Raw genomic sequence first — 16,987 nt, 5'->3', positions numbered from 1 at the left:
TGCTAAAGCAGCTTCCTTAACACTAACCGAATTTTCTGATTTCCCTACCCCTCTCCACCCCTTTGAAGAATGTTTTCATCGCCCGTATTCAGCAGGAAGACTTCTGAAGAGTCATCAGCCCAAGTCCCTTAGGTTGAAGTGGATAGTTCTGGTTATTTTATGAATTACAGGTATGTTGTCATATTACGCGAGATTTTACAAATGTAGCTTTGGACAGGAAGGAAACCAGAGAGCTTAGACTCGGGAATTTCTAACTTTCCTTTCCTCTTCTCTATCCTTCCTTCTCAGGTAAAGGAAAGGGGGTAGAGAAGGGGGATATAGCAATATCACAGAAATTAGAGGAATAAACAAAGAGGAATAGGTTATCAAATTTACTCTTAAACAAAACATTGTATGGCCATATCTTATATTGGTAGAAATCTTTATAATTAATGCAACTTGAAGTTAGACTTTTACACTGGTATGCAACTTATAGATGGATGCAGATTTAAGGCTTTCATTGGTGTGAATTTCTTATATTTGACACAAGATTTATAATTAATATTGTTACTCTTTGATAGGCATTGTGTCTGTGCAACTCATCCAAGAATACATGGCTTGGACCCAGTCCTTCTAATAATGGCCATTACAAACTGTTTAGGATAAATAGTAGCACAAGTTAAGGGCCAGACAGTAAACTCATGGTTATATTATATTCTGATTTAATTTAATAGTGTTTTTAATTTACTCAAATAGAAATGATTAAGAATAGTTATAAATAGAAATAAATAAATTAAAATAAAAGAAATTATAAATAGTTATAAATAGAAATGATTAAGAACAGTCCAGATATACTTGGCATAGATATTCTTCAACGGCATCAAAAGTCAGCAGAATATGACATTTAAGGCCATTTTGTTATTTTTTAAGACATTGTCTTTTTTTTTTTTGAAGATTTATTTATTTATTATATATGAGTACACTGCTGTTGTCTTCAGACACACCAGAAGAGGGCATCAGATCCATTACAGAAGGTTGTGAGCCACCATGTGGTTGCTGGGATTTGAACTCAGGACCTCTGGAATAGCAGTCAGTGCTCTTAATCACTGAGCCATCTCTCCAGCCAGGCAGTTTCGTTATTAAAGATCATTTGACTAGAGACTTGTCTGCTCCTAACGGCACCCCTTTCTTGGTTCAAAGAAGAAATTGAGCATCAGTGGCATTGTTCCAGTTGTGGCGAGATAGCCACTAGGCAAGAATTGCCTCAAGTCATCTATAGACTAAAACACTGTCCAAGAAAAGGGCACACCATGCAAAATAGTCAAGTGGTAGCTCTGCCAAGACAGGGTAAGCAGTCTTCATAATCCTGCTTTACAAAGGTCTGTCGAATGATGCTGGGCCAGAAGGCTGAGGACTGATTGAGGAATGAGAGACTGCACAGGTAGTCAGCTATGTTTTGTGCTTCCTATATTTTCAGGTAATGTTAGTCGTTCTCGGATTTCTGACAGGGTTGAAGACTGGTTGTAGTCTCGTAGCCAAACCAAGCTGTTTATCAGTGAGAAAGATGATACAGATTTGAGAGGATGATATTCAGATGGTATTCAAGCTAAAACCAGGACATAACTCAGGTGTCGAATTGTAAGCCTTTTAAGTTAGAATAGATGTTAGAGTGCTTTATCTAAATTGACAAGATCGATGGACTGAGTGTTCAGTCTATCTTTTATACTTGATAAATTGAATAACAGTAATAGTTGTGCTCAATTTATATCTGAGCACAACTTTTAATTGAACAGAAAGAGGGAAATGTTGTAGGTTACCCTGGTGCTGTTTGTATTCTGGTGTTAATTCTGCTTCCTCTAGAGGGGCTGCCCTGGAGAGGAGTAAGTGGGACACATACTCAGGTGATTTCATGTGAACCTTCTCCCCTGATCAAATAAAGGCCTATGACTGGGCAGTGGAAGGAAAAGGTGTTTTAGAAAAGGAAGAAAGAGGAGAGGAAGAAGATAGAGGAAGAGGAGTGGAAGGAAGATGGAGCAAAACCTCCTGGCCAAGTAGCAAGGGATCTCACAGCTGGGGAATAGAGTAGTGTAGTGGTAAATCTGCCCAATCTAGGTGTGCAGCTTATAAATCTTGTAACTGAGTTGTGTGGGTTTTGCACAGGCTTATTGGAGCTGAAGATTTACTGCAACACGGAGCTGTCAGCTTCCGGAGGAGCTGTGATACCTCTGTGTTTCAGATCACTTATATCCTAGAGAGCAAACTCCTCACAACCCACCTGCTCTTCAGATTCCCGGAGATAAACCCTACCCTAATCCTAGGCTGGAAATCTCTGGAGAATTTTAAAGGCAGCATCATGGAATAGATGGGGAACAGAGCAGAGAAAAGCAGGGGAAAACTATACCTCAAAGACAAGTGCTTTGAGATTTTACAATAACCCTTTAGCCTTTCCTGAGCACCAACTGTGTCCTAGGTGCCTGTGGTGCTGCAGACTTGGAAACTCACAGCATACACCACGTCCGTCTTCATGAAGCTTACCTTCTAGGAGACCTCTGACTTACCTTCACATCTGGTTTATCTTTCACTGACTCCAATGTTGTCTACAGACTCTTCAATGAGTACAATAACCATCTCTAGTTTACAGACAAGGAAAACAGAAGCTAGCTAGGGCTAGATGACCCTCCTAAAGCCAAGGTACAGAATTCACACTCAGGATTTCTGAATGCACACCTTACATTCTTTGTGTGGCCTCTCCAAAGGCAAGGACATATCCTGACACTGAGATAGACATGAAACCCTCTCCGTCCTAGGCATTATTGCTGAAGGCTAAATATACAAAGCAAGAGCCCCAATCTGCAATGCAAGAGAACCAACACTCTGGGAGAAAGATGTGTAACTACCGGTCATCTGTGGCAGGAATAAAGACAGAGTGATTAAATTAGAAGCAGACAGCTCTGAAAAGAGACACAGGAAATGATGATTACCTCCAGGCAGGAAAATTGGGTACCTGAAGAACAAGGGTCATTTTGTCCGTTTCAAACGTTGTCTATTTTGATTTGTGAGCCGCTTGAATGCATTTCCCATTAAATAGCACTTTGAGGTTACAGTCAACCAAATCCTGAATGTGAAAATTCTACAGGATAAATGATCTGGTTCTCCAACAAGTGAATAAATAAATAAAACATAAAATAAAGGAAGAGAGAAGAAATGTTATAGATTCTAAAAGACTCAGGAAATGTCAACAAAATGCAATACACAGACCATGTTTGTGTCCAGATTGGAACAGACAGACATCTCAGGGCTGGGGTACAAGAGCCCCCATGAGGATCGGGTTCAAACTCCCAGATTCCAGGTAAAGAGCCAGATTGCTGTCACACACCCGGAACCCCAGCATTGTGAGCATGGTGGGGACAGGAGGATGACTGGGTTTGCTGACCACCTTCCTCATTCTGGCTCAGAGAGACCCAGATTAAGGAAAACAAGCAAGAGTAGTAGAGAGGACACCTAACACACACACACACACACACACACACACACCTCACATAAAATACTTCAAACACATTACTGGGAGAAGGGCAATCTGGACATGAACTAGAAGTTACTGTGGAGTTGCTCATCTTCATACACTCGGCTTATCAAAGTTCTTTCTATCAGGAGACTCATACTGAAGAATGTGTATTTGAAACAATAAGGCACCCGCCTTTCATTTAAACACTTCAGAGCTGTGTAAACAAAAGCGGTGGGATGGGGGAGGGGGTCGTTACACACTGCTCAGCTCTCTACTTTTGTTACTTTTGTGGATAGCTAAAATGTACATAGTGAAAAGTTTAAATTAAAACGTTTTAACTAACTAATGAATCCAGCCACAGAGGCTGCCCGGAAGGAAAGCAGCACAGAGGAGAGCCCAGGCTGAGCCCAGAAACGTAACTAAGTATTCTCTAAGGACAGCAGAGACGTGCCAGTCTATCGCCAACCTCCCTCTGACCTCATGCTTCATCCTCCATCTCCCGCATCTCCAAACATCAGCATCAGCTACTACACTCTGACTGAGGACGCGTGTGAGGCCCACAGCTCCACTCCTACCAGAGGCCCCAAGTGGCCTTCAGAGGACAAAAAACAATTAACCTCTTTCTGCCTAACAATGCAGCTTAGAAGTTACTAGCCCTCTGGAGACAGCCGACATCCCAGCTGTCATCAGAAATACAGTGACCTCACCAAAAGCTCTTTATAGGTAATGACCTTTGCATGGGAGACTCGGTTTGATGGAAAGTGGCAGTCCTACTCACAGGTGCTAAGGCAACTGCACAGGAAGGAGGTGAACTTCCGGTCCCCTCATCCCAATCGCCATGGCCGTCAGTCACTACCTCAATGCCCGCTCTGTCCTAAGCCCAGCTTTCCCCAGGAAGTGAACTGGCTGTTCCCTGTTTCAAACACACCCCATCCTGGCCCAGCTCTGGGGGGTCCCCTGGGTCCCTTACCTGGGATCGACGCTGCAAATACTCCTCTGAGCCATATGGGACACTCCTCAAGGAGGTGAGGTAGTCATAGCTGATGACAGCTGTCTGTGAACCAAGGGAAGAGAAAACTTAACACTGAGGACATCAAATACCACACCTCTACCAAAGCCCTGAAGCAGGACACCCACATGAGAGATGCTGGCTCTATGGGAGTGGCTGGGCCCACCCCCTTTGAATGCTCAGCCACCAGATCTCAGCCTGGATGATCCTTCCTAGCCTTCAGGGTTGGACACACTAACACTCCTTCAGAGAGGCCAGTCTCAAGTTACCCTTATGTTCCAGCAACTGCCCATAACTGATTATAACCAAACACCTCCAAACTGATCTTGACCACTTGCTTCCTTGTTTGTGAACTGTCTGAATTCAAGGGCTGGGTCTTCCTGCTCATTACTGATCTCCAGCGTCTTTTACACTATACAGGTAGACATTCAATAAATCCTAACTAAATGAATGCTGTTAAACTTGAGTCTTCCATTCTAGATCTTCCGGCCCAAACCTTCCAGTGAGGGAGGCCTTTATCCACAGTCAGTCAGAAAATCACAGGCTTCCAACAGATCTCTAGCTTTTCAGAATGGAGCAACTAAGGATCTCAGAAACTTAGTTCTGAGACTTCTACTCAAAAGTGTTCTCTGCACCCCCACAAAGCCTAATTCTAGTCCACCTGTATGTGCTGAGCACGAACTACCAGCAAGGTTTGCCCACTGAGTATCAAACCAGGACAACTCACTGTTGGGTGAAAACTCAATACTTCTCCTTCTTCTTCTCTACCATGTTTTTCTTTTGGATGGTAGCCAGAGCCTCTGTATGCTTTCTCCCCACCCCCACCCCTTCTCTCTTTGGTTTTTGGTTTGTCTGTGTGTAGTTCGGGCTGTCCTGTCCTGGAACTCTCTCTGTAGACCAGGCTGGCCTAGAATAAACAAATATCAGGTTCCTTCTGCCACCTGAGTGCTTGGACCAAGATGTGTGCCACCACTGCCTAGCCTGGCTTGTTCACTCTCTTTCAAAGGTGCCATTCACACCATGGATGCCTCATGGCTGACTCTGCACCAGCTTAACTCAAACAGCATGGGTTTGCCTTTCTCTTCTCTGTCTCCCTCTTCTGGGCAGCTACTGGAAATGACAACTTGCCTGACCCAAACTTTTCCTTTAAGCTCTAATAAAACTGTCGTCAGACAGGAAAAGAATGCACAGCTTAGTGACTGATTGGTAAAAGTGCCCATGGAAACTTTTCTGCCTTTCTTCTAGCTAATTTAACCTTGAGGTTCCCCTCAAATTCTGCTTCCTTAGGATACTCTTCCTGACTCCAAGGCCCCAGTGTTCACTCCTGCATCTGACCAGGGCAGCAGTCTTGACAGGTGCCTGGTTTTAGGCTTATTTTTTAAAGCATGTGTGCACTCCATGACCAAGAGGCTCCTTCAAAGCTGGGTCTAGGTGAATAGTCTGTCTTTACCCCTCAAACAAATAAAAGAAAGCAATAGGCCCCCAAAGGCACTTGGTAAACAGTTAGACATGGTTTCATACACCACAGCCTGTTATTACAAAACCCCTTCGCTTATCTGATTCTTTAACTCAGTTTACCCTTGAGGACAGGTAAAATGTCAGTGGCCTCTCCCTGAGAATACTTGATGACACTAAATTCTCAGGAAATAAACTAAACAAGCTACATCTCGATGCAAAGCACCATGGGGCAGGGGGGAGGGGACAACAGCAACTGTTATCTATGTTCACCAGCAGGAATAAAGGAGAGAAAGCACGCATGCAGCTGGCAACAAAGGACACGGAGCCCCATCCGGGACAAAAGCTACCTGCAGAGTTATGAAGTCATAAGGAGCCGGGCAATGGTGGCGTACACCTTTAGTCCCAGCACTTGGGAGGCAGAGGCAGGTGGATCTCTGTGAGTTAGGGGGTCAGCCTAGTCTATAGAGTGATTTCTAGGACAGCCAGGGCTGGACAGGGAAACCCTGTCTAAAAAAAAAACAAAATAAGAAGAGGAGGAAGAAGAAGAGAGAGAAGAAGAAGAAAGGAGGAGGAAGAGGAGGCAGAGAAGAAGAGGAGGGGGGAAGAGGAAAAGGAAGGGGGGGAAGAAAGGGATCAGTGCTAGAGATAGAAAGATGGTCAATGGTTAAGTGTTCTTACTGCACTTGCAGAAAATCTGGTTCCATTCCCAGCATCTGGTGGCTCATGACCATCTGTAACTCCAGTCCCAGTGTATCTGACATCCTTTTCTGACTTCCAAAGGCAGCAGGCATACACATACATATGTACATACATACATACATACATACATACATACATACATACATGCAGACAAAACATTCAGAGACCCAAAATAAATAAATAAATCTAATTTTTTTTTCTAAAAAGACATGATAACACCAGATGATATTGCTATCGAGCTACCAGAGAAAACATCTAAAGTCAAATATTCAAAACAGAGTCTGGAGATGAATATCGTTCTCCCAGCCCCAGACAATGCACACAGCAACACCAAATGCAGAACTCCTCAGATTAGTTCGCTGGAGTGAGATCGAGTTTCCTGACAGAGTTTTTTTTTTTTTTATAAAAAGAATTCCTTCTGAGTCATGATGATTTCAGAGTGTTCATTCAGAGTTCAATTGGCCCCACATTCTTACAAGAACTTCAGGGTGGTGGAAGCCTGTGGTAAAGGAGGCCTCCCAAGGACTGCACCTCATGGCAGACGGGAATCTGAGAGACAGCAGGCAGAACTGAACTGCTAAAGTCCTCTTTCCACAGAGTCTTCTGTCCTTGGCCTTTTCCAAGGAGCCTGTGCCTCTGAGTCACTGCTACAGTAAGACACGGAGCCTCAGTGTGACAGCTTCAGAGCAGAGATATCATCCAATCCTGTGTTCAACTGCAGCGTGGCAGGGGCTGTGTGTACAGGAGTGAAGGTCTGTGAAGATGCCCACTATAGACAGAGCTGACACGCCTGCGTTTCCACACACGTCAGCACATACACCTGCCACACCTATGGAACACCTACAGGTGATGCTGTCACTCCTCTGCTACCCGCAAAGGAAAGAAACCCACCGTAGCAACAGCTCTGCCCACCCTGATGGCGCCAAAGTCATTAGGGTCCAAGTAGTTGTTACTGTAGAGGTAGACACCGGAGGCAGCAAGAGCCACGCTGGTCCACGAAGCAAGCTTGAGAGCCTTTCTGGCCATGTCCCCAGACCCTGTGCCAAAAAAGGAAGGGCAAGAAAGGTTAGCCATGAAGGGTGTCCGAGTGGACCAATTCAGAATCCAAAGCACAGCTCTGCCATTCACAGACTGAATGACCCATGTCATCTTCTTAATCTCATGGGACCTCTGTTTCTTCATTTATAAAACAGGAAAATGCCTACCTCAAAAGTAAGATAAAGTAAAATAATTACAGAAAGTGCTTAGCGTGGCATAAATCAACTCCCAACATCCTTCCTTCCGTAGCACCAGCTGCTGTTCTAGATACGGTGAAGGTGAGCAGCCTACAGGTCTTGCCTATGTGGAGCTCTATGGCAGGTTGGCAGAGAAGCAAAGAGATACATAACCACTCTCTGAACTGCCAGGAAGTGGCAGTAAGCAGAGAATGGGGGGGGGGGGTAATGGATCCAGATGAAGGGTACTTTTAGATAGGAAAGGGCGCTCAGTGTTGGCACTTGTAACTAAAATTACACCAGCACACAGCCCCAGGCACCATTAACCTTGAGGCACGGGTGGGAAGGAGGCAAGCCCCAGCCAAAATGGTAGCTGAGCAAAAGCAACCAGGAGTTCCTCCGTATGCAGCTGACAGTCAAAATGTTTACTACTCAGTGTAGACTGCACTCCCTGAGGAGGACTGATACTATTTTGTCCACATACAGTCCTAGGAGCCCTATTGGGTACCAAACTCTATTACTGGGCACAAAGGACTTGCGCTCCTTACTCATACCTCCTTAAGCTACCAGGTGACTACACAGATACCCTCTGGGGACACTGAATCCAAACGGCTACTTCCTCAACAATCCCTGAGTACCTGGTATTCGCTTGAGGCTTTGTCCCAGCTGCAGGTGTCTAGGGACAGCCCTAGACAGAAATGAACATCACCAAGCTTCCAGAGACACAGCAGCAAGATGCAGGTCGTCACCTTGGAGGTTTCTGCTCTGACCCCATTCTGTCATTGGTCTCCTCTCTGCATGGAGGCCGCTGCTGCCAACAGCCTCACCTTCGTTTGCTCTGGAGTCTATTCTGAGTCATGCTTCATAATACAGACTCAGGCTTTTTAAATACACACAAAGCATGCCCTTTTACATCCTTTTGAAATTCACCACCTTCTTCCAGCCCTGCCTGTTTTTCCTACCCATTCTGCCTCACCTTTCTTTTTTACAAGATTTATTTTATTTTATTTTATTTATGCATATATGTATGAGTCTGTACATGTTCAGGTGCCCACGGAAGACAGAAGACGTCATAGGCCCTGGAGCCAGAATAGCAGGCAGTTATGAGCTGCAAGACATGGGTGGCAGGAAACACGTCCAGTCCTCTGAAAGAGCAGCAAGCACTCACTCTCACCTGCAAAGCCATTTCTCTAGCCCACGTTCTCTCCTTCCTTGATTTTTCATGGGCTCAATGATATTTTCTACTGAGTTCTATTATCTTTCCTTTCACTGCTGCCTTAGTTACTGTTCTAACACTGGGACACCATGACCAAGGTAACTTACAGATGAAGCATTTAATTGGAGGCTTGCCTACAGTTTCAGAGGGCAAGTCTGTGATCAGCAAGGTGGGGAGCAAGGCAGTAGGTATGCAAGCATGGAGCTAGAACAGTGGTTGAGGCTTACATCCTGATCCACAGACAGGAGGCAGAGAGCGAGAGACTGGGCATGGAGTGGGCTTTGGAAAGTAACCTCAAAGTTTACCCTCAATGACACATTTCCTTCAACAAGGCCACACCTCCTAATCCTTTCTAAACAATCTACCAATTGGAAACCAAACATTCAAATTGATGAGGCTACATAGGGATAGGGGTAGGAAGGCACTCTCATTCAGATCAGAGCAGCCCTGTTTTCCTAGCCCAGCATTTTTTAAGTAGGGTCAGAAGAACACCCAAACAAAAATCAGCCTTTGTGCCATTTCAAAAAGCAGGTTGCTGGATCCCACCCTATGGAGCACTGAACCACCAACTCAGCTGTAAGATTCCATCTGTGGATAAGATCCTGGGGCATTTGGGGCTGGAGCAATGGCTCAGAGGTTAAGAGGTTAAGCTTTTCCAGAGGTCCTGAGTTCAATTTGCAGAAACCACATTGTGGCTCACGACCATCTGCAGTGGGAGCTGATGCCCTCTTCTGGTGTGTTTGAAGACAGCTACAGTGTACTCACACAAATAAAATAAATTAAATCTTTAAAAAAAAAAAAGGTAGTGGGTGATTTTACTCAAAAGTTCAAGTTAGCAAACGTCCTTCTTTCCCTACACTCCAAGTGTACACAGAGCTAAGAATATTTCATGCATTCACTCCACTTTATTATTCACTTATTAATAAATGCTACTCACGGAAGAGGCAGACGGAGACTAGATTGTTAGAGCTTAACCAAAAACAGAGCTAATTGATTAACATCTATCACCAACCTGATGCCTAACAGGTCAAAAGTAGATTTTATGACCTCTCCTATGATTTTAACAAGAAATGTTCCCCTGCAGGCTCATGTGTCAAACTCCTGAGCCCCAGCTGCTGGTAATATTTTGGAAGGTTCTGGAAAAGTAAGGAGATGGGGCCTAGTTGGAAAAAGTAAGGCTTTGAAGGTTAGACTGGTCCTGGCCAATCTCTCACTCTCGCTTCCTTTCCACCAAGAGGAGCCTCTGCCACATACTCCTAAACCATGATGCTCTAAGAGCATGGGAGGCCAAATGACCCCATGTGAAACTATGAGCAAAATAAATTCCTTCTCCTTTTGTTTATATCAAACAATATAACAATGAGAAAAGGAGCTATTAGGATATGAATGGTCCCATAGGCTCATATATTTGCCACTTGAGAGAGATTAGGAGGTGTGGCCTTGCTGGAGGAAGTGTCTCACTGGGGGTGGGCTCTGGACTTCAAATACTCAAGCTAGGCCCAGTGTCTCTCTCTTCCTGTCACCTCCCAATCTGGATGTAGAATGCTCAGCTCCCTCTCCAGCACCATGCCTGCCTGGATGCTGCCCTGTTCCTGCCATGATGATAATGGACCGAACCTCTGAACTGTAAGCCAGCCCCAATTAAATATTTTCCTTTATAAGAGTTGCCATGGTCATGGTGTCTCTTCAGAGCAACAGAAACCATAAGATACAATCATTCCTCTAAGACCTCGAGACCAAATCAGAGATAAACATAATAAATAACTCAGCTATTAGAGTAAGTTTCTTCCTCTAGTAGGGTTTTGAGTTGGTTGGTTGGTTAGTTGATTGGTTGGTTGATCAGCTGGTTGGCTGACTACTTTGAGACAGTCTATGTAGCTGGCCTGAATCTCACTATGTGGACAAGGCTGGCCCCAAACTCACCACCACCCTCAGCCTCCCTGAGTTGACTCTTAATGTGGAGATTAAATCCAACTCTGCACTTCTGTGTTCTCGGCTATTCCAATAATCTCTACTCACTCATGAAGAGTCTTAACAGATCTGCCTTCCAAAGGCCCTCTGGCCCTCCCTCCTCACCCTTCTTTCTACTCACTCTATTCCAACTTGCTAGTTTTCCACCATGCCACACAGCGTACTCCGAGAGTAACTACTTTTAGCTTTGGGGGCGACCCCACCTCTGAGGCAACTATTGCCAACTCTATTCTAACACAAAACAACCAAAAAGGACATGCAAAGCAATGGGCCTGGCTAAATGTGGTCCCCGGGTCATCCAAAAACATTTACCAACTCATTAATCAATAGATGGATCAACAATACCACATGAGGCCTGCTGGAACCAATAACAGCACAGTTTCTCTAGATGAATATACCCTGGGCCTCCAACTCAATAGTCATTCTGCTCCCATCACTCCCACAGCACCTCCCACCCTGTGCTCCTCTGAATCCCACCTTCCTGCTGGAGCATCCTCCCCTGCAGCTCCTAATGGACTTCATGAGGTATCCTCTACCCTTGACACTAGCTCTGGGTATATCAAAGGAACAGGGTGGCAACCCCATTTTCAAACAAACACCCTCAGTAATAAAAGTGGTGGGAATTGAAATACATAAAATCGATGATATAAGAGCCCAACTGTGTCTAAATAGATTGGAGTTGGAGTTTTCCAGAAGGTGTCAGAGAGTCTTCAACATGTAAATGAGCTGCTTCCCTCGAGGTATTTTAAAAGGCCTGTCACTCGTAAAATATGTCTGCCAATGAAAAATACCTTTTATTATTAAAGCTTCTTCTAATGAATCACCTGCCCTGTTCTGTTTACTTGCCTTGACTTTCACCTCTCATAAAGCCACACACTTTGCAGGTCTGAGCCTACAAGATAACCTCCTCACTAGATAATATTATTATCAATAACTAACCTTTAGAGTCCCCTCCACACACGTGGGGTCCCACCACAGAGCACACTTTTCTTGTTACAAATCCACACGGAGCAGTAGGGCAAACATCGTCCTCTCAGGTATAAATGAGGACACCAAGGCACACAAGGCACAGAGAAGGTGAACGTTCAGCCCCAGGTGGTTCAGCAAGCAAAGTGACAGACCTTCCCATTGCAAGAATTCAGTTTTTTGTTTTTAAGATATATTTTAGACTGTGTGTACATGTGACCATTGTGTGTCTGTGTCTGTGTGTGTGTACTTCTGTTTGCATTTGTGTCTATAGCTTGGTGTAGCTGGGTGTGCCTGCTTGCCTGTGTGCATCTGTGTGTGTGTGTGTGTGTGTGTGTGTGCATCTGTTTTTGTTATGTCTATGTGTGTCTGCATTTATGTTTATTTGGGTTTGTATCTGTCTATGTCTGTGAATCTGTGCTTGTGTTATGTGTGTCTGTGTATCTTTGTGTGTATCTATGTGTCTGTGTCTACATCTGTCTATCTGTGTGTGTGTGTGTGTGTGTGTGTGTGTGTGTCTGAGAGTCTGTGCATGTGCACAGGTGTCCATGGAGGTCAGAAGGGGCATATCAGAACCCCTAGGGCTGGAGTTACACATTTGTGAGCCACCCAGTGTGGGTCGTAAGAACCAAACCCAAGACCCCTGAATAAGCAACAAGTCTGAACTCACAGCCATAAGCCATCCCTCCAGCCCCATGTTCTCTCTTTTTTGAATGACATCTCTTTGATAAGGATGTCACTAAGGTCCTTGCTGCTGGTTTGAAGGAAATACAGCTGCTGCAGACAGAAACTATCATGTCTGACCTGCAGCCAAGCCCCCAAAGAGACAAGTCAGTGGAAAGCAGCGTTCGGAGCTCTGGAAATCAATAGCATGTCAAAGATCAAGCAATACCCCTTACTAGAAATAGCACATTTGAGCCTGAAGCAGTTTAATCATCAGATCAATGAGAATGAACTCGGTCTCTGGGCCAGAGGAGACACCTCAGTTCCTCATGAAACCATCTTCAGGAAGCTGGACAAGTGGAAGTTGATGGTCAATTAAAAATGTCCATCTTGGGGGCTGGAGAGCTTGCTCAGCAGCTAAGAGCACATACATGGCTGCTCATGTATGTCTGTAACTCCAGTTTCAAGAGATAAGACACCCTCACACAGATATACATGCAGATAAAACACTGCACGTGAAATAGAAATAAATAAATCCTCTTTGAAATGTCCATCTCAGGGATAGAACAAAATATGAAATCACTTACTGTAAATGGCCTTTCCAACTACCATCCACTGGCTGCCCCCCTTCCCAGGCTACATCCTGAGAATGCAGGTCTGAAATCATATCTTCATTCACCCCTACCTCCACCCCACCTCAGTGAGCAAGAGAATACTGCTGAAGGAAGTCATTTAGGGGGAAAAAAACTCTTATTTATGCCCAAAAGTGACCCTGGCTACCTTTCCAAATAAGATTATTGGGCAAATAAGCATTTTTTTCCTGTAATGTTTTCCAACCAGAAAAGACCCAAATAGACTCTTGGAGACAGCAAGTATGATGAGCCCATACCCAGAACCGTGGCCTGAGGAGGCTCCCCGTCTTCCCCATCCTACAGAGAGGTAATGTCCAGTGCAAGAGTGAGTTTTAACTACACTTCTTAGTGTGACATGGCCAGAAGTCGCTCCAATCAACACTAATTAAGTTAAGGAATCCCACATCAATGCCTAGGTTCCTCAGCAGATAAGGAAAATAAATCTCACCCAGCACAAGAGAACCTTCTTCCATTCGGTTTATCTTAGGAAAGGGGGGACTAACAACGCAAGGCCAAGAGCAGAGGGCAAGCAGCAGGTAAGAGGAATGAGCTTCCAGAAGGTGCTCAAATAAGTAGCTCACGCAACTTGCACAACTATATTCTCAAGTGCATACCACTGGGGCTTCTCTCTACAGACGAAATTGCCCAAAGGAGCCAAATGCTAGAGGCCAGAGTCTGGGTCACCAACAGAGCAACAGGTACATCTGACCAAGGAATTTGCTAGAGTGGCCAGTGGTTCTCTGTCATGGACATTGAGTCCTAGGTACCCAGTGTGTGTCCCATTGGGAGGCAAGGCAGGACTGGATGGCTATACCAAGCATTCTTCTCCTTCACCAGTCCCATCTGTGACAAAAACAGGGGGCGGGGGGTTGTTTGGAAAGAAATAAACTGCAAACTCTCTCAGAAGTAAAACCTCACACCATAAGGCCTGTTGACTATCAGCCAAATACCACGGTAAAATAAGTTAGAATTAAAAGGACCCAAGTGTCAAAACTACATGGATATATGTACATAAATGGGAGTTGGGTTGCAATGTGGAAAGTAGTCCCCAGGGTTACTACAACTACAACAGTAAAGCTAGCCACGGGGGGCAAAAACAACTACAAAAATCCATAACCATAACCAGGTGTAACAAATACATACATACATATATATATATATATATATATATATATATATATATTCCATATATAAAATAGCATTCAAACTTATAGTCCCCAGGGTCGCATCTCCTGGATTCATGTTGGACATGCTGATTCCAGAGTCCAAATAACACTAAAATCGGAAGTCTAAAGGGGAAGTGGGCTGAATTCTGTATAGTAACAAGCCCTCCACATAATTCCGCTGCACACTACCCAGCCTGTGAATGTGAACCACAGTGACAAGAGGACACTTAAAAGAAAAATTGTGACAGAACAAAATCGAATTCCTACCAACTCAGCAACTGTTTCTTGAGCGCCAGCTAAGCGCTAAGCTTCCCACTTTCGTGGCAAGTATATGTCAATGAAGTCTGGGACAGCCTTACTAAGGAAGCGTCTTCTACAGGGTTCTCTTGGCACATCAGCTGGAAGCACCGGAAATCTCCAAGGTACTGGGGATTAAAAGCAGACTAAGCAGACCGGCGCCTGTTGCAAGCCTAGGTGACCTGATTTCTGGGGAGCCCCCCTGCTCTTCACCACTCCATGCTCACCGCCCCAGCTCGTGGGAGCCCACAAGGCCACCGACGTAGGAAGGCTTCTGGCCGAGCCACTCTGTAGCCCCTCTCCACCTCTGTCTACTCCAGGGCACGCAAGGTTAGGCCACGCAAGTGGCCAGTCCACACTAACGACCGCTAGGGCACCCAGCCAGAGAGTCACAGCGGAGGGGGCGGGGCACTGCGAGTCACCTGAACCACGTGGTTGAGCCTGCTAGGGCGACAGGGTCACAGGCTCCAGCTTCGCCTGAGCTGCAGAGCCTGCGCTCAGACGACGCGGAGCACATCTGCACCGTATCCACCGCGCTCCACGTGCCGCGCGATCTGGCAGTAGGGCTGTCCCGGGCTCTGAGCGCCGGTGCTACTCACCCGAAGGGTAGGGAAGCTGCTCCGCCGCAGCCCGGAACCCAAACTCCAGGAAACAGTGCCTTCGCCACCAGAGCGCCTACAGAAGCCGGTGCCGCGAAGCCTGCCGGGAGTTGTAGTTCTCTATTCCCTGGGCACTAACCCCAACTAAAGGCCACAGCTGTGGTCCCTGAGCCAGATGGAAGTCTTTCCTTGTCTGCCTAAGATACCTGACACAGAATCGTACTCAGAATGTTTTTAGGAGTCAAGTTATAGATTCGTATTTAATGGAGGATGTAATTGTGGATCTGTAGGTTTTAAGTAGGCATTAGATTCTAATTAGAATTCTAATGATTAGAATGAGTCGGCAAAGAAGAAATGTATTGTTAGTTGTTAAACAGTAAAAATATGAGGATGGATTTGAGTTACCTGTGATCTGAGTATTGACCTCTGATGACAAAATGTGAATTTATAAGATGCACTTTGGAAAGATTTGCGATTCATCCATTTTATGAACATCTGGAGCTATTCCCGTTGCATCTTTCAATTCAATGCGATGAGACTGTAATCAAATTTCCAACTGTATTTTTACCTGACCCTTTGGCAAGCTGATCTAAAGGTTATATAGAAAAACACAGAATAAAGCATAAAAAAAGACATTATTGAAAAAGAGCATGCTTCAAGAACTTGGCCTTCTGTATTCCACATGTACAATTAGGCTATAAAAATTAAGACCAGGTGCTATTTAATTAATACCAGAGGCTGGGGTAAAGGAATGGAACCTCCTAAAGAGCTCAGAAGCCCCCCAGATCTCTGTGGAAGCTTGATTCTAGTAGGTAGGCATTCCTACTAGAGGTTTCCGGGTCATGAGCTGGGCACTGGTGATCTGCTAGACCCTTTAACTAGTTCCATGTGCAGGAACTAGCTTGACGTCAAGATTCCCACAAGGGAAAGGAAAGCATCCCCATGAATTCAAGGTAGGAAGAGTGTGGTGTGCACAGTCGTAAAGGGAGCCTTGTTAAATCTAAACAGCATTAAATTTAAGGACTTTGTAAGAATATTTGTCTGTTGTACATGGAAAACTCTGTTGTTAGCAAAATACACAGATTGGGTAGATAGTGCATTTGTCGGGTACAGTTGGGTGTGTCCTGAAGAGATGTAGTTTTGGAGTGCCTCTAAAAGCCTCAGTAGTTAAGAATGCTAAAGAATGGACCCTTCCTAGCTATTTTAAGGCTAGACACTTGAGCAAGGTCTTGTGGTCTTTTCTCTATGACCCAGGGGCAAAATGAACTCCCCACCAGGACCGTGACACAGTTCAGCCTGCCAAGGGTATACAGGCCTTTATTATTCTATGAGGAGTGGGCACATTCTATTCTTTATTCAAACCTTATCTTTATGGTAAAACAACTAATACCATCTTCATAAAATTATTTGAATCAAGTCAGTAATTGTATAAAATCATTAATTTATCTAAACAGCATTAATTCATGAAAGTTCATGTTCATTTTGATCTTCAGGAAATTTGCTCAATAGTGAGGGCTGATGCCCAGGAATCTTTAGGTTATGTAATCGGGACAGGAAAGGCATATCAGCAGCAAGACGGAATTCCAGCATAAAGTCCCTAAGGACCCTGCATT

At 44.8% G+C, this 16,987-nt stretch overlaps 1 protein-coding gene across 4 annotated transcripts in view; it reads right to left on the bottom strand.

The window, feature by feature from the left end:
• The window catches only part of ADCK1 (aarF domain containing kinase 1), a 98,174-nt gene extending 82,740 nt beyond the window's left edge, over positions 1–15,434 (bottom strand). For 2 of the 4 annotated variants that reach the window (XM_080924547.1, XM_080924550.1), the window contains exons 1-3: positions 15,375–15,434; positions 7,542–7,687; positions 4,455–4,538 (exon numbers count right to left, since the gene is read on the bottom strand). In XM_080924547.1, coding sequence (XP_080780673.1) covers positions 4,455–4,538; positions 7,542–7,676 — 219 coding nt within the window. In that variant the 5' untranslated portion in view covers positions 7,677–7,687; positions 15,375–15,434. Of the gene's footprint in view, positions 1–4,454; positions 4,539–7,541; positions 7,688–15,002; positions 15,128–15,197; positions 15,250–15,374 lie in introns of those variants that run through there. The other 2 variants (XM_080924549.1, XM_080924548.1) reach the window with 2 other exon arrangements.
• Positions 15,435–16,987: the final 1,553 nt, after the last annotated feature.

The sequence above is a fragment of the Micromys minutus genome (assembly GCF_963924665.1).
Source record: "Micromys minutus genome assembly, chromosome: 1".
Lineage (NCBI taxonomy): Eukaryota > Metazoa > Chordata > Mammalia > Rodentia > Muridae > Micromys > Micromys minutus.
This window is presented reverse-complemented; position numbering and strand designations above follow the sequence as displayed.